General features: G+C 41.6%; 1 protein-coding gene across 1 annotated transcript; it reads right to left on the bottom strand.

Moving 5' to 3' along the window:
* Positions 1-1005: 1005 nt before the first annotated feature.
* LOC102670146 (uncharacterized) lies at positions 1006-25170 on the bottom strand. Its single transcript, XM_006579111.1, has 3 exons — positions 24952-25170; positions 1104-2573; positions 1006-1026 (listed from the first exon to the last, which is right to left on the bottom strand). Exons 1-3 carry the CDS (start codon positions 25168-25170, stop codon positions 1006-1008), a joined length of 1710 nt encoding a protein of 569 aa, XP_006579174.1.
* Positions 25171-25174: the final 4 nt, after the last annotated feature.

Here is a 25174-nt window from a genome sequence, read left to right as displayed (position 1 = left end):
GTTCATGGCGGAAAGTCAAAAATCCGCCATAAAAATATGGCGGATGACGTAGCGGAAAATGGCGGATGTCATGACGGACAAAAAAAAAAACATATATATAAACTCATTGAAGAGTTCAAAATAAGAAAATGATAAAAACATAATGCAAAGTGAAAAGGGAAGGTTGAGGCTCTAATCATTTTCTCCAATCCCAACATAATCATCTTCGTTGTTATCATATGGTAATGGAGCATCTCCCTCTCCCTCTTCCCCATCAGACGCCTCAAAATTGACCATGATTTCTTCTTCTTCAGATTCAAGATCAATATTCTCCTCAAAATCTAGATCTTCATCATTTTCTTGGACTGCTTTTTGCTTCCTTGATGAAGATCCAACAACCATTGCCTGTTTTTTAGAAGTTTGGGCAGCAACAACACTTGTTGTTTTTTGCTTTTTCCGCCTAGTATACATCCTACACTCTCCAACCCCCGAAGCCTGATACACAGTTGCCCAATTTAGAGCATCATCATCTTCAAATACCAAATCATTTCCAGCATCATTATCATCATCTTGATCCATCTCTCGCACGAGCCATTCATTGCACACATCAATATCATTAAGAAAAATTGGATCAATTTCATCTCTTGCATTATATCTTTGCTTCAATTGTTGGTTGTATTTGACAAACACCAAATCATGCAACCTCTTGTGCTCAAGCCTATTTCTTTTTTTGGAATGAATCTACAACATAAAAAATAAATGTTGATTTCAATCTCAAATATACTCCAAATAAAACTTGATCATCAAAATTAAATAAAATTAAAAACTATAGTTAGAGTTTTGTCACAATTACTTGCTCAAACACACTCCAATTTCTTTCACATCCTGAAGCACTGCAAGTCAAACTCAAAATTTTAATAGCTAGCTTTTGCAAATTTGGAGTTTGTGACCCAAACATTTGCCTCCAAGTCAGTGTTGTCATAAAAGAACTCTGGATTTAAGAAGTGGGCAGCTGCATGCAATGGCCTATGAAGCTGACAATTCCATCTTTTATCAATGATTGCAAACACATCTTTATACTTGCTTTCATTGTTGTTGAAAGACTTGATAATTGTTTCTTTTGCCTTGTCCATTGCTTCATAAATATAGCCCATGGCTGGTTTCTTTTTACCATCCACAAGACGAAGCACTTTCACAAGTGGAGCCATGACTTTAAGAGTGTAAACCACACTATTCCAAAAAGAAGGCATGAGAACTACCTTTGTAGCTTCTTTTCCCTTAGGCTCCTTAGATAGCTTGTTCAAGGTCCATTCATCAGAAGTAAACATCTTTCTAATATTTGCTTTCTCTTTGTGAAGCCTTTCCAAGGTTAGATAAGAAGTGGCAAATCTAGTAATAGCATGTCTCACCAATTCCCTCTTGTTTGTAAAATTTCTCAATAAACTTAAGGTACTAGAATGGGCATAGATAAACCCAACTAGATTAATTGCCCTTCTAATTGTCTTCCTTATCAAGGGAAGCTTCCCAATATCTTCAAGCATCAAATCAATACAATGAGCTGCACAAGGAGTCCAATAAATATGTTTCCTTTTCTCCTCTAACAACTTACCTGCTAAAACATAGTTGCTCCCATTATCGGTTACAACTTGAACAACATTCTCTTCTCCAACTTCCACCACAATGGCATCAAGCAACTCAAAAAGCTTTTCACCTGTCTTTACAAAATCAGATCCATCAACAGACTTCAAAAACATGGAACCAGCTTGAGAGTTAATCAAAAAATTAATGATGCATCTTTGTTTCCGATCAGTCCATGCATCAGACATAATAGTACAACCATACTTGACCCATTGCTCCCTATGACCTTTCATCAAATTTTCAGTATATTCAACTTCCTTCTTCAGGAGTGGAACTCTAATGTCATGATAGCTAGGAATGGGCAAATGTGACCCATATTGACCAATGGCTGCAACCATATTCTCAAAGCTTTTCAATTTAATGAGGTTGAATGACAAACCTGCTTGGTACCAAAAGCGAGCAATATGTTGATGCACCTTCAATACTTCATTCTTATCCATTGACTCTCTTATGTTCATTTGCCTCAACATCTCCATTTTTCTCCGATTGATTGCATTTTCTGGATTCTTACAAAATTTGTCCATTGGTCCTTTTTTAGTTCCACACTTTGTCTTTGCACTTGCAGCAACATTACAAAAGTCTGCAAACTCATCTTCTTCACTTCCATCACATCCAATTGGTTCACCAAATTCAAAATCTCTTATATTTGCCATATTACCACTGCCAAAAGTACTGTAAGTGCTCCCACTTTTTTTGGTAGCCATATATTCCTTCAACTCTTCGACTACATTTGGTGGAGTTTTCTTGCAAGCTGCAACGTTACCCGACTTCCCAATCAGGTGTTGTTTGGCTTTGGTTATTCCTCCCTTTGTGATTTTTCCACAGAAATTACAAACAATGGTGTTTGTATCTCCTTCCACCAGTGGATGACAATATTTCCAGCCTGGATCTGCCTTATTTTTCCTCGTTGCACTTGCAATAGCAGCATCAGATGATGGTTCAACTATAAAAGAGGACTGAACAAAAAAATTGTGGTGTCAAATAGAAAAAAAAATAAAAATGGGACTATCGAAAGTAAAAAGAGGGTGTCAAATAGAAAAAGGGAAAAAATGGGTGTCAAACAGAAAAAACAAAACCAAAAAAAAATAATAAAGCTTCAAGATGCCCACTAGAGTTGGATCGCGATGTTCTGCGTGTGGGTCGTCGTCGACGTTCGCGCCGTGGGTCGTCGCTGTCGTGCTCGTTGCCGCCGTTCACGCCGTGGGTCGTCATTGCTGGTTGTTGTGTGCTGCGGGTCACAGCTAGGTTCCAGGGTCGCGCTTTGTGTTGGAGATTGGAGGGCTCGCAGCTGCGCTCTGAAAGCTTGGAGGGGTCGTGCTTTTCATTAAGTTACCGGGTAGGGTTGGGTCGGGTCAGCCCAACTCCTACCGTGGACAAAAAAAAAAAAAAATTCTGCCATTTTCCGCCTCGCCACCATATCCGCCATGACCGCCATGGCGCCGCCATCTTCAACCCGCCACGCCACCACTATTCGGTGGCGTTTTTTCAAAAATCCGCTACGCAACTCCGCCATGGCCGCCATTTAACAACACTGATCCTTTCTCATCTAATCTTTTGCATGTCCTTTCATGTTTGCTGAAAGTTTCAATTCCCCTCCTTTTGTTTTTTCTTCTTTGTAAGTTTAGCATAAATTTAAAGTGGACTCACTTTGAAAGCCAATTTTTAATTTAAAAGATTTTTTTTATTAATCTTCGTTTCATTCTTTTATATGAGCTGAGGGAGACTTCGTCCAAACGCCTAGCTTTTGGATAATGGTTTTTGCTTTATACACACGAGTGACCCTGCATGGTTGTACTTTTTGGTTCTCTCAAGTTTTTTCCTTTTCGATGACCAAACCATTTTCATAATAGTTCTCTTAATGTAGTTTGCACTGTGCATGGAATTCCACATGCTTTATTGAATTGGGCAAGACCAAGTCAATTTATTTATTAATTTTGAAAGGCAAATCAATATATTTATTAAAATGACTTAAATATGAATTCAGATTACGTAAGTTGCACCTCTTCAGTTTTGGTATTGTATTTTTTTGTCATTTTTAGTCTTGTAATTTTGAGCCTTTTCAATTTTGGTATTTGTAATATTTTTTTCCCATTTTTTTCCTAAAAGTTTGAGTTTTTTTTTTTTTTTAATTTTAGTTTCTAAACCAAACTTATGAGTACTATAAATTAAATGAAAAAAAAATCTTAAAAGAACTTAAATAGAAAAGATGTAAACTTACATAGACTAAATGAAAAAAAAACTTGTAGAAACTAAAAATTAGCACAAATTTACAAGACTAAAATTTTATTTAATCATATTAAAAATTATCAAATTGTAAGTTAAACTATTTTGTTATAATTTAACATTCAATTTAACAAAAAAATTATCTTATGGGGATGATTTTTTTATTACACATATACAAATAAAAAGAAAAATCTTATGGGGGAAATTGCCCCCACACCTCAACACATGAATCCAAGCTATGAAATGAGTAATTAGGTTATTTTACCATAGGGCTATCTTTGAAACTAATTATAAGTCCTTAGTTGACCAGTTGCATGGTTCCAATAATCAAATTAGTGAATGTGGGCTTCTAATCTAGCAAGTTGGCAACTTCTAAAGATGTACATGAGCTTTCAAATCAACTTTGAGGTGTTACTATGGGCCCCTAAATGTTTTTGCTATTAGCCCCTACCTAATCGTGAAAAGACTCTTTTGCCCCTCATTTTAAAATTCTCCACTTCTCCCTCTTCTTCCTTCTCTCTACCCGTGCCTCCCAACTTCCTAGCACCCCCTACCTTTTCTTTCCCTTTTGTGCCTTTCCCCTTCCCAACCCTTCCCTTCTAAACCCCTTCCCAACTCTTCCATTCTCCTTTCCCTTCCCATCCATCCCCTTCTCCTTCATTTCCCAACCATCCCCCTTTTTCCCTTTTGTGTCCCTCTGAGCTGGTAATTTTTTTTGTGATTTTGTGCTCAACGAAATCATAATTCCATTGTAGATATATGTACAATGGAATCACAATTCCGTTTCTTAAAAAAAAAGAACACCCAATGGAGTCGTGAAATACGCAACGATGTATTTTATTTTTACTCTTGAATGACACAACGAAATTGCAATTCTATTGTGCGTCAGGACAAAGACTACGACGAGATCATGTTTTCGTTGTGCATTTTGAACAAACGCAAAATGGGAACACAATTTTGTTGTAGTTTTTGGCCATACATACAATGAAATTGTGATTTCATTATGTGTTTTGATGTTTTATTATTTATAGACTAATGTAATGTTTTTAATTTTATTTTCTTAGTTAAATATAATGATTTATTATGAAGGATTATTGACTTATTTTTCCACTTTTTTTTTCAGATTTCTGATGGCTTGCACGAAACAGACATCATACGTTTTTGGACGCAACCCCCCGCATGAAGGCGTCTCGCATAAAGGGGAAAATGCTAATAACGAATGTTGAATCGTTCAAAAAAAAATTTACTAGAGAATTTTGTAGCATAGGATTAACCTAGATCGAACTTAGAATTATGATTCAATATGGTCCTTACATTCATTCACTTATAAACATGAAGGGGGATTTTTGTCAAACAGTTTGTAAGCAACTCTAAAAGAATGTGAAAACACACAAAACAAAATTGAAGAAAGAACAAAATAAAACAAGAACATAATACAATTCAAGATGAAAAGCATCAATCCAATTCAACAAACCAATATAAATAGAATTATCACAGTTACTATGAATGATGTTCAATGTGAAAGTTCACTCAAATGCATTAGAGAGAGTTCAATCGAATCAAATCTCTAAATTGTTTGAAATCACAAATTATGTTGGAAGATCATTCAAACAATCTGTGATTAAATTTTGAAATTAGGAGATGAATCCGTAACCTAATCCATTTTCAATCCTAAACATAACCAGAATCATTAAAAACGAAAATAGGATTGAAGAGAAAGAACATTCACAAAGAGTAGAAAAACCAAATCAGGACTCAAATTCAGCTTTTCTTGGAGTGGATCCTTGAATTGATTAATTGTTTAGCCCTCCATGATCATCACCAATGGAGAAACCACGAAATTTGTGTAACAAAATGGTGGAACAGAAGTGAAAAGATGAAGAATAATTGAGAGAAAAAGAGAGAAGAAGAGAGAAAAGAGAAAGCATGCACCACAAGTTTTATACAAAATAAAGTCCAAAGTGAAGTTCTTTCTCCAAAATGGAGTTCAGTCACTAACTAACTAACTAGCACTAATATATAGAGTGTTACTAACTAACTAACGAACTACCTAACTAAACTAATTGCACAAAACAAAAGCCCAAACTCCCAGCCCAATTATTCAAGTGCAGAGGTTCTGACTTCCAGACTCAATTTGACCCTCGAGATGGCAGAATTGGCCAAAGCTTATTTGAAACAAAATTGAATATATTTTTCTTATCTTTCCAGGGATGACTCACACGTTCCATTTGGATTTCTGTAATGTCCTCTAGGCCCTGCACAAGGCAGATAGGTCAAAGTAAGCACAAAATCTAAAATTTAGCTATAATTCTCAATTAAGCTCAATCATTTGCCTTAGACCAAAACTGATTTAAGGTGAGCAAATAAGGGTCAAAGAGATGTCAATTGAGCTAGTAAGAGTAGAAAAATATTAATCTACAAATGCTCAATCAGATGCGGTAGAGAGGCATTGTAGAGTAATTGCGTAAGCACGTGCCGTGTGTTAGGTTAGTCAAGAATCTAGAAGATGAGGTGGATAAATTCTGTCGAAAAATTTACCACTTAATTTCTTAATTCAATTAAAATCAATACCCCTTGAAAAATCAAGGTTTTAACAAATGTTATATTGAAGCAAGATCAACAAAACTTAAAACCAATATATAAACAAACCTTAGAAAACAGAGTTATATGGCCCTTTCACATTAAAGAGAATCAAACACAAGGTTTATATTGGTTTAGTCCCAAAAGGACCTACGTCTAGTTGTTCTAAGAACCCTTAGAACTTCCACTAATAGAGAATCAAATATAAACACTATGCATAAGCAATTCCCTAATACTTTACTCTCCCCTTGAACCCTACAAGATAAAGATTAGGAGTTGAAACCTTATCAACTCACAAATAACCCTTGATAACCTTAATCAAGGTAAAAGAAACTAGAAATAATTAAGAACATGATTGAATACTCCTTTGTAATTTGATTGTCTAAACTTAATAACCTATTACATAGTGATTGAACCTATTGCCTCTTAGAAACTTAGAGATCAAATCATCAATCTCCTCATGTTTTGTTACCCACTAAGCATGGATAAAAAACCTAATCTAAACCATTCAATCATGCTAAGTCTAAAATATCCAATACAAATGCCACATCTATGGAAATTTTTGGCATTGCAAAATTGTAAAAACCAAAAGAATCCTAAGACTAATCTTCAAGTCTTCAAACTCTTGATCCAACAATCTCCACCTTTTTGGTTTTGATCATGCCAAACCAATTTGATGTGTATTGGTGTTTTTCCTTTGATCATGTACTTGTTCAGGATCATACTTAACAAACATATTAGAAGCATCTATTCAATTCATGTAGTTAGGTACATACACAATCAAACACATGTTTTTGTCCCTCTTTTGGCATCACAAAGCCAAAACGTGTATAAAAAATCGAACCAATAAAATGCATAACACACTAGGTAGAGAAAAAGTAATGTCATTCATTGAAGCAAATTACAAGTCATTAATCAAAAGATAAAGCAATTGAACATAAAGATAACATATCAAATATCACAAACAAACAACAAGACTATATCCTAGAAAGCTTAGAGGCTAACTATCCTAAACTCTAATAGGTCTTAGATGGGATAAAAGGGTAGAATCAGATATCATTCACACGAGGTGCCCCATAGCATCCAACCTCCCTGAGATAGCTTCAAAACATGCTTTCAGCCCCCTATAGTCTTCCTTATGAATCCTCATGAGCTCATCCATCTTAACCATCATCATTATTAGCTCAAAGGGAATGATAGGTGTCATACCCTAATTTCGTCCGGGGACCTTTGCTCGATGACGTGCGACCATTCTTTGGTCCTCGTGAGGTGCTTGGCACCCATCATTAGGCAATTTGTGAAATTTCAGGACATGCCGAAAAACCAAAAAAATATTGATGCACAATCCGTAAGTTTCCGTGACACACCGGAAATCAAATGGAAGCATCGTTGCATAATTAAGTGAGGTTCCGTAACATTCCGTAAGTTAAAAAGGGGATGATTATGTAATCCGCAAGGTTCCGTAACATTACGGAAAGAAAACAAGTATCGTTACGAAATTCGTAAGTTTCCGTAACTTTACGAAAAAAGAATCACCAAAAAACAGCAGAGGGGGGTGTACTTAGTAAAAATGGGGGTGCAAATAGCACCCAGGCCCACTTGGGCCCTCTGGAATATTCCTCTAGAAGGCGGTTGCTTCTGGAGGAAGCAACCCTGCTCGCCTGGGCGAGCTGAGCTCGCCTGGGCGAGCTGGGCGGCAAGCACCTCCCCTATTTTGCTATAAATAGGGGAGGAAGTGAAGAAGAAAAGGGTTCAGCCCCTTTGGCACTTCTCTCTCTTTCGAATTTGCTTGGAAAAATTGTTTCCGTGAAGAAAATCTAAGCCGAGGCGCTTCCGAAACGTTTCCGTAACGTTTTCCGTGAGGAATCTCGCAAAGGTTTCAACCGTTCTTCGACGTTCTTCATTCGTTCTTCATCGTTCTTCGATCTTCAACGGGTAAGTACCTCGAACCAAGCTTTTCGATTCATTCTATGTACCCGTAGTGGTCCACATTGTGTTTCGTGCATTTTTATTCTCGTTTTATTTACTTTTTATACCCCCTGTTGACGTGCTTAAGCCATTTTACTCAAGTCATTTCTCGCTTAACTTAAAAATAAAATAAATTTCCACCGAACGTTTGAATTGTATTATCCATTAACTTCGGTTAAAATAAATTCCGACCGTTCGGTCGTGCCGTAACCGCGTTGGAAATCAAAAAGAGGTAAAAAAATAATATAATAATCAAAAAGACATCTTTTAGTAAAATAAAGCGGAAAATCAATCGGACGTTTTCTCTTTGGGATTTCTCATTCTTAACCGAATTGATTAATAACTAAAGTGAAACTAAAGGCTAAAATCAATTCGCCTAGTCAAGCTCGTCCATAAAAATAGGCTTTTGAAGTTTGTCATTTCATTTTCTCACTAAGTAAAATGGATCATTTTTAAGGTCCAACGCCTTAAAATGATCACCTCTTAAAGTAAAAAAGAATCACTTGATAAAAAAGAACTACGTAGGTCTGATTTTCTCATCCCAAATTGAGGAATACGTAGGAGCAAAGGGAAACACCCTTGTCGACCACAAAAAGAGAAAATATAAAAAGGGTATAAAGGATATAGAGACATAAAAAGGGAACATAAAAAATCAAAGTCATGTTTGCACATTCGATTAAAGGCTGCCGTCCCTTGGGGCGGACGTATGGGGTGCTAATACCTTCCCCGTGCGTAAATACAACTCCCGAACCTTTCATTTAAAAGTTCGTAGATCGCGTCTTTTCCGGTTTTTCCGACGTTTTCCTCAAATAAACGTTGGTGGCGACTCCGCGCGTATTCCTTTCGTGGAACACGCATCCCGCGAGTCTCGCGTCGCCCTCCCGCCGAAGGGTAGGTTGCGACAGTTGGCGACTCCACTGGGGACTGTTTTTTAGAGAGTTAGGCCATTTAATCTTGTGCAATGTTTTATCATGACTTTCTCCTTTGTTGGTTTCCCTTTATTTGTTTTATGTTCTTGTGTATATAAACTATTTGTTGCTTTTAGTGTGTTTTAGAATGTATGCATGAGGTAAATATTTATTCATTTGATGCACACAAACACTAACACTATTTGCACACACTGTGAGTGAAAAAGGGCCCTATACCCGGGTTCATGGGAACATAAGGAGTGGAGGTGAATCTGTGATCATGCTAGGTCTCCGACTTGCTTGATTACAGTGAACCCTCATCTAGAGCTTTTCTCTTTGAAAACTTATTGTTGCTAGTAGTCCCTACTGCTGCAATATGTTCTTCGAAGGGGATGATACCTCTAGAAACCATCAAGAGAGATATGACTACCTTGGGGATTATTGCTAAAAGCCTAGTTAGTTCTCTCCCTTATAGGTCCCTTAAATAGGGGCACGGAGCAAACACGATGCGTGCCATTTTTCACACTGCCATGCATAAGTATCATATACCCGTTTGCTTATGTTCAGTGAATCGTATCATACTATGTACATCCCCGTGTTGTACCTTTCGCATGTGCATCATGTGTGGGTTCCGTCTTAATCCCCTCTCTTGGGCAAACCAACGGAGGGTCCGTGTCACCTTCTTAAATACATACGTTGGGCACTTTGCTACCCCAAGACGTTGTATCTAAGAAGGAGACAATTTCCCGAGCTCCCGTATTCATAAATTGCATCCGTGTCATATGCATTCCTTCATGCATTCATCCATTCCACCCATGATAGATGTCGGAGTTTTGATTCGCACTAGATTTTATTTCACTTTAGTAAAACATGGGATCAAGTCAAAAGCCTTCGCTTAAAAAGAGGTTTTATCAAGTCAAAATCAAGAGCTTAGAGGTCACCAGTTTACGAAAGTTGGGGCAATTAATGGGTCAACTTCAACGGCAAGCCTTCCACAAAGCCTATGGTAAGCATTTGGGACCTAGCTAGGGTAGAAGTCTCCATGGAACCAATTGCCTCCCTCGCCCAGTATTATGATCAGCCGTTGAGGTGCTTCATCTTTGGGGACTTCCAGCTATCACCAATGGTGGAAGAATTTGAAGAGATCCTAGGATGTCCTCTAGGGGGAAGGAAACCATACCTCTTCTCAGGGTTCTACCCCTCATTGGCTAGAATTTCTAAAAAGTCCAAATCTCGGCGCAGGAATTAGACCGCCAAAGGCAAGTCGAAAATGGGGTGGTCGGAATACCGAGAAAATATTTGGAGGTAAAAGCAAGAATCTTGGCAGATAAAGGCGAGTGGACCCCATTCATAGATATTCTCACACTGTTGATTTTCGAGGGAGTCCTCTTTCCAAATGTGGATGGGTTGGTGGACCTAGCAGCGATCGACGTTTTTCTCGCCTATCATAAAAAAAAAAAAAAAAAAAAAAAGGTCCGGTTGTCGCTATGCTAGCCGACCTATATGACACCTTCGACCGAAGATGTGAAGAAAGCAATGCAAGGATTGTTTGCTGTACTCCAGCTCTCTATGGGGGGCTGGTTTCACACCTTTTTCTCCAAGAAGGTAGGCCCGTCTATCCGCTACAAGGTTACCGCTCGTGCGTCGAAAAAGGAAAGGCGAATTGGGACCAACTCTTGGCTAGCATGGGGGGGCGTCTGTTAATTGGTTCCCTCGCTAGAAGGAAGGAAGAATCAAGATTCTATCTTCATGCGAAGGATGTCCAAATGTTCCCTTGATGGGAACAAGGGGTTGTATTAATCATAATCCCGTTCTCGCCATAAGACAGCTTGGCTACCCCATGAGAGGAGCGCCATTAGACGAAAGCATCACGCCTTTCATCGCACGGGGTTTTAGTGACCACAACGCGAGGGTACTCCAAGGAGTTCACAAGGCATGGGATGCGGCATGAAGAAAGGACAGAGAGCTTAGGGGAAGCAGTAATGGGATCATCGGCGGCTATCATAAGTGGCTGAGAGTCCGAACACAAGGATTGGATTGGCTCCCAAATCTAAAGACTGTGAGGGACGATGAGGTTAAAGCTTCGGAAGAAAGTGATGAGGTACAAGCCCTAAAGGCAGAGCTTGAAAGAGCCCGAGTAGTCGAAGAGAAGTTCAAGTCCATAGCCATCAAAGTCTGAAAAGAGTATGATGAACTAAGGGACGTCAATATGGCCACCGCTGAAGCCTTGGAACGAGAAACCAAGAAGGCCCGAAAGGAAGAACACGTGCCAGCAAAGTTTTGAGGGGCTTTATAAGGCAGCAATAGTAAGCTTAAGCTCCGAAGAGGTGAAAGGAATCATCACGGGTCAAAGGCATGATCCTGAAGGACGAGCTAAAGGCTTACCTTAGGTCGAAAAGAAATTTGTCCCAACAGTTAAGCGAGACTGAAGGGAATATGTGGGCCGTCATCGATGAGTGCAAAGAGAAGCTAAATCTAGCGGCGACTCACGAGCAAAGGCTAGAGGATGAGTACGCCAAGATATCAGCAGAAAGCGAAGCAAGGGAGAGGGTAATTGATTCATGGCACCAAGAGGCAACAATGTGGACGGACCGATTTGCTCTTACTTTGAACAGGAGTCAAGAACTTCCCCGATTGCTAGCCAAGGCCAAAGCGATGACAGACACCTACTCCGCCCCCGAAGAGATTCACGGGCTTCTCGGCTATTGTCAGCATATGATAGACTTAATGGCCCACATAATTAGAAATCGTTAGGAAACTTGTAAGGTCTCTTAGACCTTGACTAGATATGACTTCCTTTTTGAAATAAAATGAGTTGGTCCCATGTTTCTACTCCAAAAAGCTTGTGCAAATCAAGTCACTCCCACATTTTATCTCTAGCATGCATTGTATGTTGGTCTCGTCCTTTGTCACGGGAAGCCGGAAGGTCCATATCACCTTCTTAATTGTACACATGGGGCACTGCGCCCCCAAATGCACAAGTAAGAAGAGATAATTTTCCGGGCTCTCGTGTCCGTAAATTGCATTCATATCATGCATCGCATAAGCATCTCTTCATAACATCATAATGGACATATCATGCATTTGTCCGTTATCATATTCCAGCCTCACATTTTGCATGAGTCATGGCATCATCATGCATATGCGTTCAACAAACTTTTTGATCTGCAAAATTGCATACCATTTGTTTTCATGTTTGCTCATCCTTGCGTTTTCCTCTACAAAACAAAAACAAAAAAGGGGGAAGCGTGAAACTTCACACTACATTCTTAGTTTCATGTGTTAGGCACCATGAGCTAACCATGTTGGGATCATAAACCCGTTTCACTTAAAAACAAAATAATTGAACATGGTACCTAATGCATGGTTAACTAGGAAATGGTGTTTCTTCGGGCATCTCAATTTCATAATTACATTTTCCGTGCATAAGCTTAAAGTATGCCCAAGTCATTCATCCCTATGAGATGTTGTTGAAGTATTGGCGATCAGAATTGCCATTCCTTGGATTATAGGGTTGAACCAAGCTCATGCTTTTACAAAAAGGTTCATCAAGTCAAGTTGAAATATGGAAGTAACCGTCTTACAAAATTGGGGCAAAAGATGAATCGAGTCACATCACTGCTTCGTCTACTGCCAAACATATTTAGGATTATTGATGTCCTTGTTACTTCCAGTTTCACCTTGACAAAGATGTCATGGACCATGTTGAAAATCTAAATTGATTCAACCCCATATCTTGCGTAAAGATTCGCAATACTTCAACTGTACATCATTCGCATGCATCCATGCTTTTCATTGGTTGCATTGCTCGTTGCATTCTTTCCTTGAAAAATAAAATAAAATGAACTTAATCATTGTTATAAAAAAGAAAGGGACATGCTTTACGACGCCCTTACCGAACTCGTGCTAGAGCTAGAATAATGGGTGAAGTAGAGGAGATACAAGAGAAGACGAAGGCCGACATGGAAGCCATTAAAGAGAAAATGACCACAATGATGGAGGCCATGATGAGCGTGAAGAAGATAATGGAAGCCAATGCGGTTGCAATTGCCGCTACCAGCGTTGTTGCTAAGGTGAACCCGACGTCCCCATCCGGCCTCAAGCAAATGAATCATCCAACCTCAAATATGGTAGGCAAAGATTTAGGAAGTACGGGCGGCCCCCATGATGTGCAAATTCAAAACGAGCACGCCTTCCCGTCATATGGCTTGCCTCTCAACTATACGCCACCCAATGTGGCGTACACTCCCAATAAGAATGTCAATAACTCCACTCCTATACCCATTGAAAGCTAGCAACCCCAAACTGATCATGCACATGTCTCTTAAACCGTGGAAGAGACCCATGAAATTCCCCATCACAATCTAGCCGACTTCGAGCCTTGGCTCGGATATACCACTGAAGGGCAAGCAGTTGGTGGTATACCCCTACAAAACCCTTTGGAGGGCCCTCAGTATCACCCACAATTGCACCTCTTGCATTCCACAGTGATTAAAAACCCTCATGACTATGGCAGGAATGGGAAAGTTGGATCATCTAGAGGAAAGGCTCAGGGCCATTGAAGGAGGTGAAGATTATGCCTTTGCTAACCTAGAAAAGTTGTTCCTAATACCCAAACATGGTCATTCCCAAGTTCAAGGTGCTGGACTTTGAGAAGTACAAGGGGACTACTTGTCTCAAGAACCATCTAAAGATGTATTGTCAGAAGATGGGGGAATACGCAAAAGATGAGGAATTGCTGATACATTCCTTCCAAGAAAGTCTTACTAGGACAACTGTTGCCTGGTATACTAACTTAGGAACCTTCTTGAGTCCATTCTTGGAAGGACCTAATGGTTGCCTTCATTAAGCAGTGTCAGTACAATTCTGATATGGCTCCGGATAGGATGCAACTACAAAAAGTGTGCAAAAAGGGGGCACGAATCTTTCAAAGAATACGCCCAAAGATGGAGAGACTTGGCAACTCAAGTAGCACCCCTAAAAACAGAGAAAGAGATTATCATAATGATAGTAGACACGTGACCGGTGTTCTACTATGAAAAAAATGGTGGGTTACACACCTTCAAGTTTTACAGATTTGGTCTTCGCCAGCAAAAAGATCGAAGTGGATCCAAAAAGAGGCAAATTTGATCATCCTACTAGGACGACTGAGAAAACTGGGGCAAATGAAGAGGGTGAGAAAGAGGGAGAAACCCATGCTGTGACTACTATTCCTATATGGCCAAGTTTCCCACCAACCCAACAATGTCATTACTCAGCCAATAACAAACCTCCTCCTTACCCACCACCCAGTTATCCACAAAGGCCATCCCTAAATCAACCACAAAGCCTGTCTACCGCACTTCCAATGACGAAGACCACCTTTAGCACAAACCAAAAAAACACCAACAAAAAGGAATTTTGCAGCAAAAAGCCTGTAGGGTTCACCCCAAATTTTGTTGTCATATGCTAAACTTGATCCCATATCCACTCAATAATTCAATGGTAGCCATAACCCCAACCAAGGTTCCTCAACCTCCATTTTTCTGAGGATACAACTCGAACGCAATGTGTGCTTATCATGGAGGAGCCCTGGGGCATTCCATTGAGCATTGTATGACCCCGAAGCATAAAGTGTGAAGTCTAATTGATACGGGCTGGCTGAAATTTGAGGAGAATCGCTTGTTGAATCATAACATTGACAAGCAACACCATACAGGGGGCAATTTTGAAAACTGTTGTTAGATGTCTCTAATGACTCATCAGGATTTTCAAGTGCAAGCCATTGGTCAGTTTGCTCAAGCGACCTGTGCTCCTGAGTTTGGACTTCCAAGACCGTTCAATCAGAGATTACTCATCTTGCACGTTGGTGGGGGTGCCGTAAAACAACGACAAAGTTCAAAACAAATAAGTTTCAAAATAAAAAATAAAAAGGCATTTGATTGACTGTGTTTTCAAGTAAAAATATAGACGTTCATGTGACCTCATTTTGTCTTTTTAGAGAGAAGTGAGTTATCAAGAATAGGATGTTGGACAAATGGCCTCAGTTACCTTAAGAAAAAGGGGGGTTGAATTAAGATGCAAAGACTATTCCCCAATTGAACTATCAATCTCTCTTTTCGGATTAACAATGCACACAGGGATAACCCTTCCCTTGTGTTCAGGAATCCTCTACAACAAGAGACCCACGGTCTCTTAATCCCTTTTCAGAAATAAGAAGAAGAGAAGAAGAGGTCTCTCGTAAAAGAGGTAGATTGTAAAATGAAGATCAATAAAAAATTCCTTATTGAATATGCAAGTGGTTGACCAAGGAATCTTTTGAGAGGATAAGACATTTCAGTTCAGAAAAACTCTTGATCTTTCGAGAGGATAAAACTGTTTGGGCAATGAAAACTCTCTTTAAAACATTTGAATGGCCATTCATAAAACATTTGAATAGATATGTCTCTTGGAAATTATTTTCTGAAAATCCCCTCTGGTAATCAATTACAAGACTTATGTAATCGATTACAGGTTTTAAAAATTTGAATTAAAACATTTTCAAATTGCTGGTAATCGATTACCAGAGAGCAAATCTCAATTTAAAATGATTTGGATAGAAGTCTTTGGCCAAACCTTTTGCTTTTTCAATTTGGAAACTTCTTCCTAAGATTCTAGAGATCAACTTGATCATATATCTTGATTTTCTTGGATTCTTGGATTCTTGTCTTGAATAAAACTTGGAAGCACTTGATCCTTTGGCATCATCAAAACATCAAAACATCTTGCTTCTACATTGGAGTCATTTGACTTAATCCATCGAAAGATCCTTCAACTATTTCTCGTCCTTGGAAAATTCTTTTTGCAAGAATCAACTTCTTCTTTCATTCTTCCTCACTACGAGGCTATGAAAACAAAACAACGATTGGTACCTCAAAGCCTTACACTGGGGCAATGAGGGGCATCGTGCATGAGCCTCAAGTGAACCTAGGGGCAGATTAGAAGTTCTCACCCAATAGGTTCCCTCCTACAAGGTCATGACGAAAGACAACGATTGGTACCTCAAAGCCTTACACTGGGGCAATGAGGGGCACCGTGCATGAGCCTCAAGTGAACATAGGGGCCGATCAAAAGTTCCACCCATCGATGTTTTCAACAAAAAAAAAGGGGGGGGACAAACCCTAGGATTTCAATAGATTGATTAAACGACAAACAGCTCTATTGCCATCACTCCAAAATGGTCAAGTGACTAAATCAAACAGAACATACACTTTGAGGGGGTTCCCGGAGAGATTTGCAAAAAGATAGGATAAGGTCGCATGAATTATCACCTCTTTCAAAAGGACAGTCAATCTATGTTTTCCAAAAAAAATCAAATCAAAATCAAAATCACAAAATAGGGAAAGAATGTCATGAACATTGTACAACTTTCCATTACATTGCATTGTTTCATATGAAGTCCGCATTTACCAAATTTCACGACAAAGGTTGCATGCATCTGCATCCCTAAAAATCATGTTAACTGCATAGATTTCCTACATCTAATGTCCAAATCTTGTGGATTTGGGATGACCGGCCCTCTCGATGAGTCGATCTCTTGCTTTCTCATAAGGGTGGACCCTTGGGTACTTGTACCTATCACTTTTAGAGGACTACACGTCCTCGCCTTCAGAGGACTGCACGTCCTCACCTTGAGAGGACTAAACGTCCTCGCCTTGAGAGGACTACATGTCCTCACCATCAGAGGGCTGCACGCCCTCACCTCCAGAGGACTACACGTCCTCGCCTTGAGAGGACTACATGTCCTCACCATCAGAGGGCTGCACGCCCTCACCTCCAGAGGACTACATGTCCTCGCCTTGAGAGGGCTACACGCCCTCACCTTGGGTACTAGTTACCCTCACCTTGAGAGGACTAAACGTCCTCGCCTTGAGAGGACTACATGTCCTCACCATCAGAGGGCTGCACGCCCTCACCTCCAGAGGACTACACGTCCTCGCCTTGAGAGGACTACATGTCCTCACCATCAGAGGCTGCACGCCCTCACCTCCAGAGGACTACATGTCCTCGCCTTGAGAGGGCTACACGCCCTCACCTTGGGTACTAGTTACCCTCACCTTGAGAGGACTAAACGTCCTCGCCTTGAGAGGACTACATGTCCTCACCATCAGAGGGCTGCACGCCCTCACCTCCAGAGGACTACACGTCCTCGCCTTGAGAGGACTACATGTCCTCACCATCAGAGGGCTGCACGCCCTCACCTCCAGAGGACTACATGTCCTCGCCTTGAGAGGGCTACACGCCCTCACCTTGGGTACTAGTTACCCTCACCTTGAGAGGACTAAACGTCCTCGCCTTGAGAGGACTACATGTCCTCACCATCAGAGGGCTGCACGCCCTCACCTCCAGAGGACTACACGTCCTCGCCTTGAGAGGACTACATGTCCTCACCATCAGAGGGCTGCACGCCCTCACCTCCAGAGGACTACATGTCCTCGCCTTGAGAGGGCTACACGCCCTCACCTTGGGTACTAGTTACCCTCACCTTGAGAGGACTAAACGTCCTCGCCTTGAGAGGACTACATGTCCTCACCATCAGAGGGCTGCACGCCCTCACCTCCAGAGGACTACACGTCCTCGCCTTGAGAGGACTACATGTCCTCACCATCAGAGGGCTGCACGCCCTCACCTCCAGAGGACTACATGTCCTCGCCTTGAGAGGGCTACACGCCCTCACCTTGGGTACTAGTTACCCTCACCTTGAGAGGACTAAACGTCCTCGCCTTGAGAGGACTACATGTCCTCACCATCAAAGGGCTGCACGCCCTCACCTCCAGAGGACTACACGTCCTCGCCTTGAGAGGACTACATGTCCTCACCATCAGAGGGCTGCACGCCCTCACCTCCAGAGGACTAAGTCCTCGCCTTGAGAGGGCTACACGCCCTCACCTTGGGTACTAGTTACCTTCACCTTCAGAGGACTACACGTCCTCGCCTTCAAAGGGTCATGTACCTTCAACTTCAGAGGACTACACGTCCTCGCCGTCAAAGGGTCATGTGCCTTCACCTTTGTAGGGCTACATGCCCTCACCTTTAGAGGACTACACGTCCTCACCTTTAGAGGACTACACGTCCTCGCCATCAGAGGACTACATGTTCCCCATTTTCAAAGGGGGGCATGCCCTCACCTTCAGAGGATTGCACGTCCTTGCCATCATAGGACTACACTCCCTCGCCTTCGAAAGGCGACACGTCCTGAACTTCAGAGGGCTACACGCCCTCGCCTTTAGAGGACTACGCGTCCTCACTTTCAGTGGGCTCCATATCCACACCTTAAGATAATTTAAGGTCCTCTGTCCTTAAATGCTTAACCGAGACTTGCACTCCCGGTTAAGGGACCAGTAGTTTCCTTTTAACGGTTCCTGGGCCACCCCCTGATATTGGAGGAGGGCCAACTGTGCGAGCACAACTAGAGAGGGAGGCTATCACACTGCTACTATGCATACTGAGGCAAGATTTCACCCATGCCGCTGCAAAGAGATGAGTGCGGATCATGCGCACCAACATGACCACTCTTACACAGATATAGATGACATTGCTACTTAGCAACATTCTGCCCAGCGACCGCAACGCCAATCTCCCCCTGCAAAAGTATCAGTTGGTCTGTGTCGTCTCGACATGGGTAAGTATGCATATAGTTCAACTGATTTCTGATACCATCTATTGTTTGCAGGGATCGCACCCACAAGACACCCAGTGGACCCGGAAAAGTCCAACAGGGCCCTGGGGTTTCCAGCTCTGGTTACGGGCCTCTATCAGTCCTACAAGGTGCCCGTACCCCCCCGGCAAGGTCACGTCATCATAGGTAAGTATGCACATCGCTCAACTGATTTCTGATTTCATCAATTGTTTGCAGGGATAGCACCTGCAAGACACCCAGTGGACCCGAAGAAGTCCAACAGGGTCTTGGAGTTGTCAAGCTCTAATTACGGGTCTCTGTCAGTTCTACAGAGTACCTGTAACCTCCAGCAAGGGCATCAGGCCCCCTACTGATCGAGCTTTCATCAAGAAGTACTGCGTCCCTAGGCAGGCGCAGGGCGAAACACCACAGCAGCATTGGGATGGCCGGTAGCGGGCAATAGACACACCGCCACCACCTCTAGAGTTCACCTCAGCTCATCCGCAAAAAGGTTAGAGCGTTGCCTACGACACATGGCCGACCAGCAGGCTACCAAGTCCAAAGCCAAAGGTAAGCAAAGTACTAGGTCAGTGACTGACAAGTCATAACGCGTCCAGCTCAAGACGTTAAAGAAGCGCTACTAGGAGGCAACCTAGTACCTTTTGAATCTATGCTTGTTATTTGATCACTTTTTATAGTAGGACGCACCTAGTTGCTCATGATCCTGGGAATTTAAATAAAACAAGCGCAAGCTCAGAAGGTAGTCATACCTCACAAAATATATATATGTATGTTTAGGTAGTGAAAATACCTTAGATATGCATGTATGTGACAAAAAAAATACTTCACAAAAATATATATATGTATGTTTAGGTAGAAAGATACCTTAGATATGCATGTATGTAAACAAAAATACACTTCACAAAATATATATATGTATGTTTAGCTGGCAAGATACCTTGGATATGCATGTATATAGCAAAAATACCTCACAAAAATATACACATGTTTAGGTAGCAAAATACCTCATGAAAAAAAAGAAGAAAAAAAAAAAACACAAACAAGAAAAAGAAATAAACAAATGATAATGATAAAAAAAAGAAGGAAAAAAGAAAAAAATAAGTTGTCAAGCTGAAAAACCAACATGCTTTTGAAAAGAGATGACTTCCAACTTTTCTTTGGAAAAATTCACTGATCATAACTAGTTTTTGAAAAAATGTGTATACACCTGAAGGGTGAATGCTGTGAAGATTTTCCCAGACGCCCAAAATGGACTCGGATGAATGCACAAATTGATAAAAGAACATATTTTGGAAACATTGGGTTGATTAAAATAGAGGAAATGAATCCTGAGCCCTAGCATCACATGACCATAAAAATTTGACACTTGAGTGTCCGCATAGGTGCATGCATGACCAGTTTTGCATAAAGTTTCCAAATCATCATTTTTGTATTTGTGTCATGGAAATAATATGGGGCATCCCTTTTATCCTTGAGCCAAACCAAACCCCGACATGTATCATGTCTAGCCATTCTACAAGTCTTGAGCCAAAATCCTGACTCACCATAAACCTTGACCCAGGGTGAGAATGTCAATCCTTACCCTCGGAAGCAAAAAAGAGAGAAGGAAAATTTCCAATCAAAGGAAAAAAGGAAGCAAGGAAATTCCCAATCAAAGAGTGGGAGAAAGAAAAAAGAAAAGAAAGAAAATTCCCAACCAAAGAATGGGAGAAAGTAAAAAAGAAGGAAGCTCCTGGTCAAAGAAACCAGAAGAAATGTGCAGAAAGATCTTTTGACCAGACAATATCTGAACAATACAGAATTGTCACCAAATGAACGAAAAAGGAAGGAAAGGAAACCACGACCTAAAATGGTCTTCTCCCTTTAATTACCAACCAAAATCCCGTGCGCTAGCGACCCTTTTTTCTCGCCCCGCACTAAACAAAAAAAAAAAAAAAACAGAAAAAGAAAAAGCCAGGAAAATCAAAAGCCAAAAACACACAAAAGCCGAAAGAAGAAACCACCAAAAGAACCCATTCCCAAGGGAAGCCCTATTGATCCATGATCACGCATGTAATTTTTGATTTGATAGGAAATAATTTGCAAAGTCAAGTCATGACATATCTATGGTTCGGAATTAGGATAAAACACTTACCTGTGCGAGATTGATACACTTTGAGTGGATTTCTTCTATTTTTGTCGAACCCAGTGTTTCCTCTAAATGGTCATTTAGAAACGAAATGCTAACATCCAAAATCTCATTTATGGTTATGGGAGATTTCATCAGCAGACTCTCCTTCCCCGGTAGACGCATTGTTTTTCACTCAAAAAAGCATATGCTGCTCTAAATCAGTTGGAATATTTGTCTCTTTGCTAAAGCATGTTTGCATTTTAGTGGAGAAAACACCGAGACTTTTTCAAGTCTCACAAGTTATCCAGAACTACGTAGGTCTGAGTTCCTCATTGGAGGATACGTAGGAGCAAGAGCCTCGCTTTTGTCGACCACACCGCCTTTTGTCGCCATGACTCAAGAGCTGGTAGCCCGCGGAGACACCTTACGGTTATCCGCACCTCGTCATTCAGTGACCCCAAGTGTGATTCACGAGCAGAGACCAATATGGTCATCTGCGCCCTTTCCGGAGATGTCAGCATTTTCCGATGGAGACTTTTCAAGTCTCACAAGTTATCCAGAACTACGTAGGTCTGAGTTCCTCATTGGAGGATACGTAGGAGCAAGAGCTTTGCTTTTGTCGGCCGCCCCATAATCTTTGTCATACTGACCCTGAGGTCATGTGACGTGCACCCTTGTATCATCCAGAGGCGGCGGGCCCGATGATACGCGGAGATACCTTACGGTTATTCACACCCTTTTGTCATCCAGAGGCGGCGGGCCCGATGACAAGCAGAGACCAAGTTTGGTCATTCTGCACCCTTGTATCATCCAGAGGCGGCGGGCCCGATGATACGCGGAGATACCTTACGGTTATTCGCATCCTTTTGTCATCCAGAGGCGGCGGGCCCGATGACAAGCAGAGACCAAGTTTGGTCATTCTGCACCCTTGTATCATCCAGAGGCGGCGGGCCCGATGATACGCGGAGATACCTTACGGTTATTCGCATCCTTTTGTCATCCAGAGGCGGCGGGCCCGATGACAAGCAGAGACCAAGTTTGGTCATTATGCACCCTTGTATCATCCAGAGGCGGCGGGCCCGATGATACGCGGAGATACCTTACGGTTATTCGCACCCTTTTGTCATCCAGAGGCGGCGGGCCCGATGACAAGCAGAGACCAAGTTTGGTCATTCTGCACCCTTGTATCATCCAGAGGCGGCGGGCCCGATGATACGCGGAGATACCTTACGGTTATTCTCACCCTTTTGTCATCCAGAGGCGGCGGGCCCGATGACAAGCAGAGACCAAGTTTGGTCATTCTGCACCCTTGTATCATCCAGAGGCGGCGGGCCCGATGATACGCGGAGATACCTTACGGTTATTCGCATCCTTTTGTCATCCAGAGGCGGCGGGCCCGATGACAAGCAGAGACCAAATTTGGTCATTCTGCACCCTTGTATCATCCAGAGGCGGCGGGCCCGATGATACGCGGAGATACCTTACGGTTATCCGCACCCTTTTGTCATCCAGAGGCGGCGGGCCCGATGACAAGCAGAGACCAAGTTTGGTCATTCTGCACCCTTGTATCATCCAGAGGCGGCGGGCCCGATGATACGCGGAAATACCCGAGTGGTTATCCGTATAAACATTCTTTTGCTATCTGTAAGACAGAACGCTTGATAGCATGCAGAGGCTGACATAGTCTTCTGCACCTTTTGTTCCTCCGGGAACAACAAGTCTTTTACATGCGGAAATTTCATGGTCGCCCGCGACTCTCGTCAACCGAGAGAAGCCAAATTAGTGTCATACACTAATTTTCGGGGACCTTTGCTTGATGACATGCGACCATTCTTTGGTCCTTGTGAGATGCTTGGCATCCATCATTAGGCAATTTGTGAAATTCTAGGAACGACAAGTCATGGTCACCCGCGACTTTCGTCAACCGAGAGGAGCGAAATTAGTGTCATACACTGATTTTCGGGGACCTTTGCTTGCTGACATGCGACCATTCTTTGGTCCTTGTGAGGTGCTTGGCACCCATCATTAGGCAATTTGTGAGATTTTGGGAACAACAAGTCATTTGCATGTGGAGATTTTATGGTCCCCCGCGACTCTCGCCAAATCGAGAGGAACGAAATTAGTGTCTTATCTTTACTTTCCTTTTATCTCCAATAAAAGACAAGTAAAGAGGGGCAACTGTCATACCCTAATTTCGTCCGGGGACCTTTGCTCGATGACGTGCGACCATTCTTTGGTCCTCGTGAGGTGCTTGGCACCCATCATTAGGCAATTTGTGAAATTTCAGGACATGCCGAAAAACCAAAAAAATATTGATGCACAATCCGTAAGTTTTCGTGACACACCGGAAATCAAATGGAAGCATCGTTGCATAATTAAGTGAGGTTCCGTAACATTCCGTAAGTTAAAAAGGGGATGATTATGTAATCCGCAAGGTTCCGTAACATTACGGAAAGAAAACAAGTATCGTTACGAAATTCGTAAGTTTCCGTAACTTTACGAAAAAAGAATCACCAAAAAACAGCAGAGGGGGGTGTACTTAGTAAAAATGGGGGTGCAAATAGCACCCAGGCCCACTTGGGCCCTCTGGAATATTCCTCCAGAAGGCGGTTGCTTCTGGAGGAAGCAACCCTGCTCGCCTGGGCGAGCTGAGCTCGCCTGGGCGAGCTGGGCGGCAAGCACCTCCTCTATTTTGCTATAAATAGGGGAGGAAGTGAAGAAGAAAAGGGTTCAGCCCCTTTGGCACTTCTCTCTCTTTCGAATTTGCTTGGAAAAATTGTTTCCGTGAAGAAAATCTAAGCCGAGGCGCTTCCGAAACGTTCCGTAACGTTTTCCGTGAGGAATCTCGCAAAGGTTTCAACCGTTCTTCGACGTTCTTCATTCGTTCTTCATCGTTCTTCGATCTTCAACGGGTAAGTACCTCGAACCAAGCTTTTCGATTCATTCTATGTACCCGTAGTGGTCCACATTGTGTTTCGTGCATTTTTATTCTCGTTTTATTTACTTTTTATACCCCCTGTTGACGTGCTTAAGCCATTTTACTTAAGTCATTTCTCGCTTAACTTAAAAATAAAATAAATTTCCACCGAACGTTTGAATTGTATTATCCATTAACTTCGGTTAAAATAAATTCCGACCGTTCGGTCGTGCCGTAACCGCGTTGGAAATCAAAAAGAGGTAAAAAAATAATATAATAATCAAAAAGACATCTTTTAGTAAAATAAAGCGGAAAATCAATCGGACGTTTTCTCTTTGGGATTTCTCATTCTTAATCGAATTGATTAATAACTAAAGTGAAACTAAAGGCTAAAATCAATTCGCCTAGTCAAGCTCGTCCATAAAAATAGGCTTTTGAAGTTTGTCATTTCATTTTCTCACTAAGTAAAATGGATCATTTTTAAGGTCCAACGCCTTAAAATGATCACCTCTTAAAGTAAAAAAGAATCACTTGATAAAAAAGAACTACGTAGGTCTGATTTTCTCATCCCAAATTGAGGAATACGTAGGAGCAAAGGGAAACACCCTTGTCGACCACAAAAAGAGAAAATATAAAAAGGGTATAAAGGATATAGAGACATAAAAAGGGAACATAAAAAATCAAAGTCATGTTTGCACATTCGATTAAAGGCTGCCGTCCCTTGGGGCGGATGTATGGGGTGCTAATACCTTCCCCGTGCGTAAATACAACTCCCGAACCTTTCATTTAAAAGTTCGTAGATCGCGTCTTTTCCGGTTTTTCCGACGTTTTCCTCAAATAAACGTTGGTGGCGACTCCGCGCGTATTCCTTTCGTGGAACACGCATCCCGCGAGTCTCGCGTCGCCCTCCCGCCGAAGGGTAGGTTGCGACAATAGGCTTTTCTTCTACTTCTTTTATTGTTGTTGCTACCGAGCCTTCTTCTTTCTTAGGCTTCTTAATCCAACCTCTTGCTCCTTCTTCAACTTCAATGTAGCCCATCTGCTTAAGAGCCTTAGCCTTCACTTCAAACTCTAGCTCTACAAAGTGAAACACCTCATCCTGGTTATCCACTTGGAAGTGATCAAGAATCCTAGAGATCAGCATTGGATATGGAAACTTGAAAGAACCAATCCTCTTGGTTTTCAACATGTTG

This window comes from Glycine max, chromosome 4 (assembly GCF_000004515.6).
Source record: "Glycine max cultivar Williams 82 chromosome 4, Glycine_max_v4.0, whole genome shotgun sequence".
Classification (NCBI taxonomy): domain Eukaryota; kingdom Viridiplantae; phylum Streptophyta; class Magnoliopsida; order Fabales; family Fabaceae; genus Glycine; species Glycine max.
Note: the sequence above shows the minus strand (reverse complement) of the source record. Positions and strands in the feature narration are given on the sequence as shown.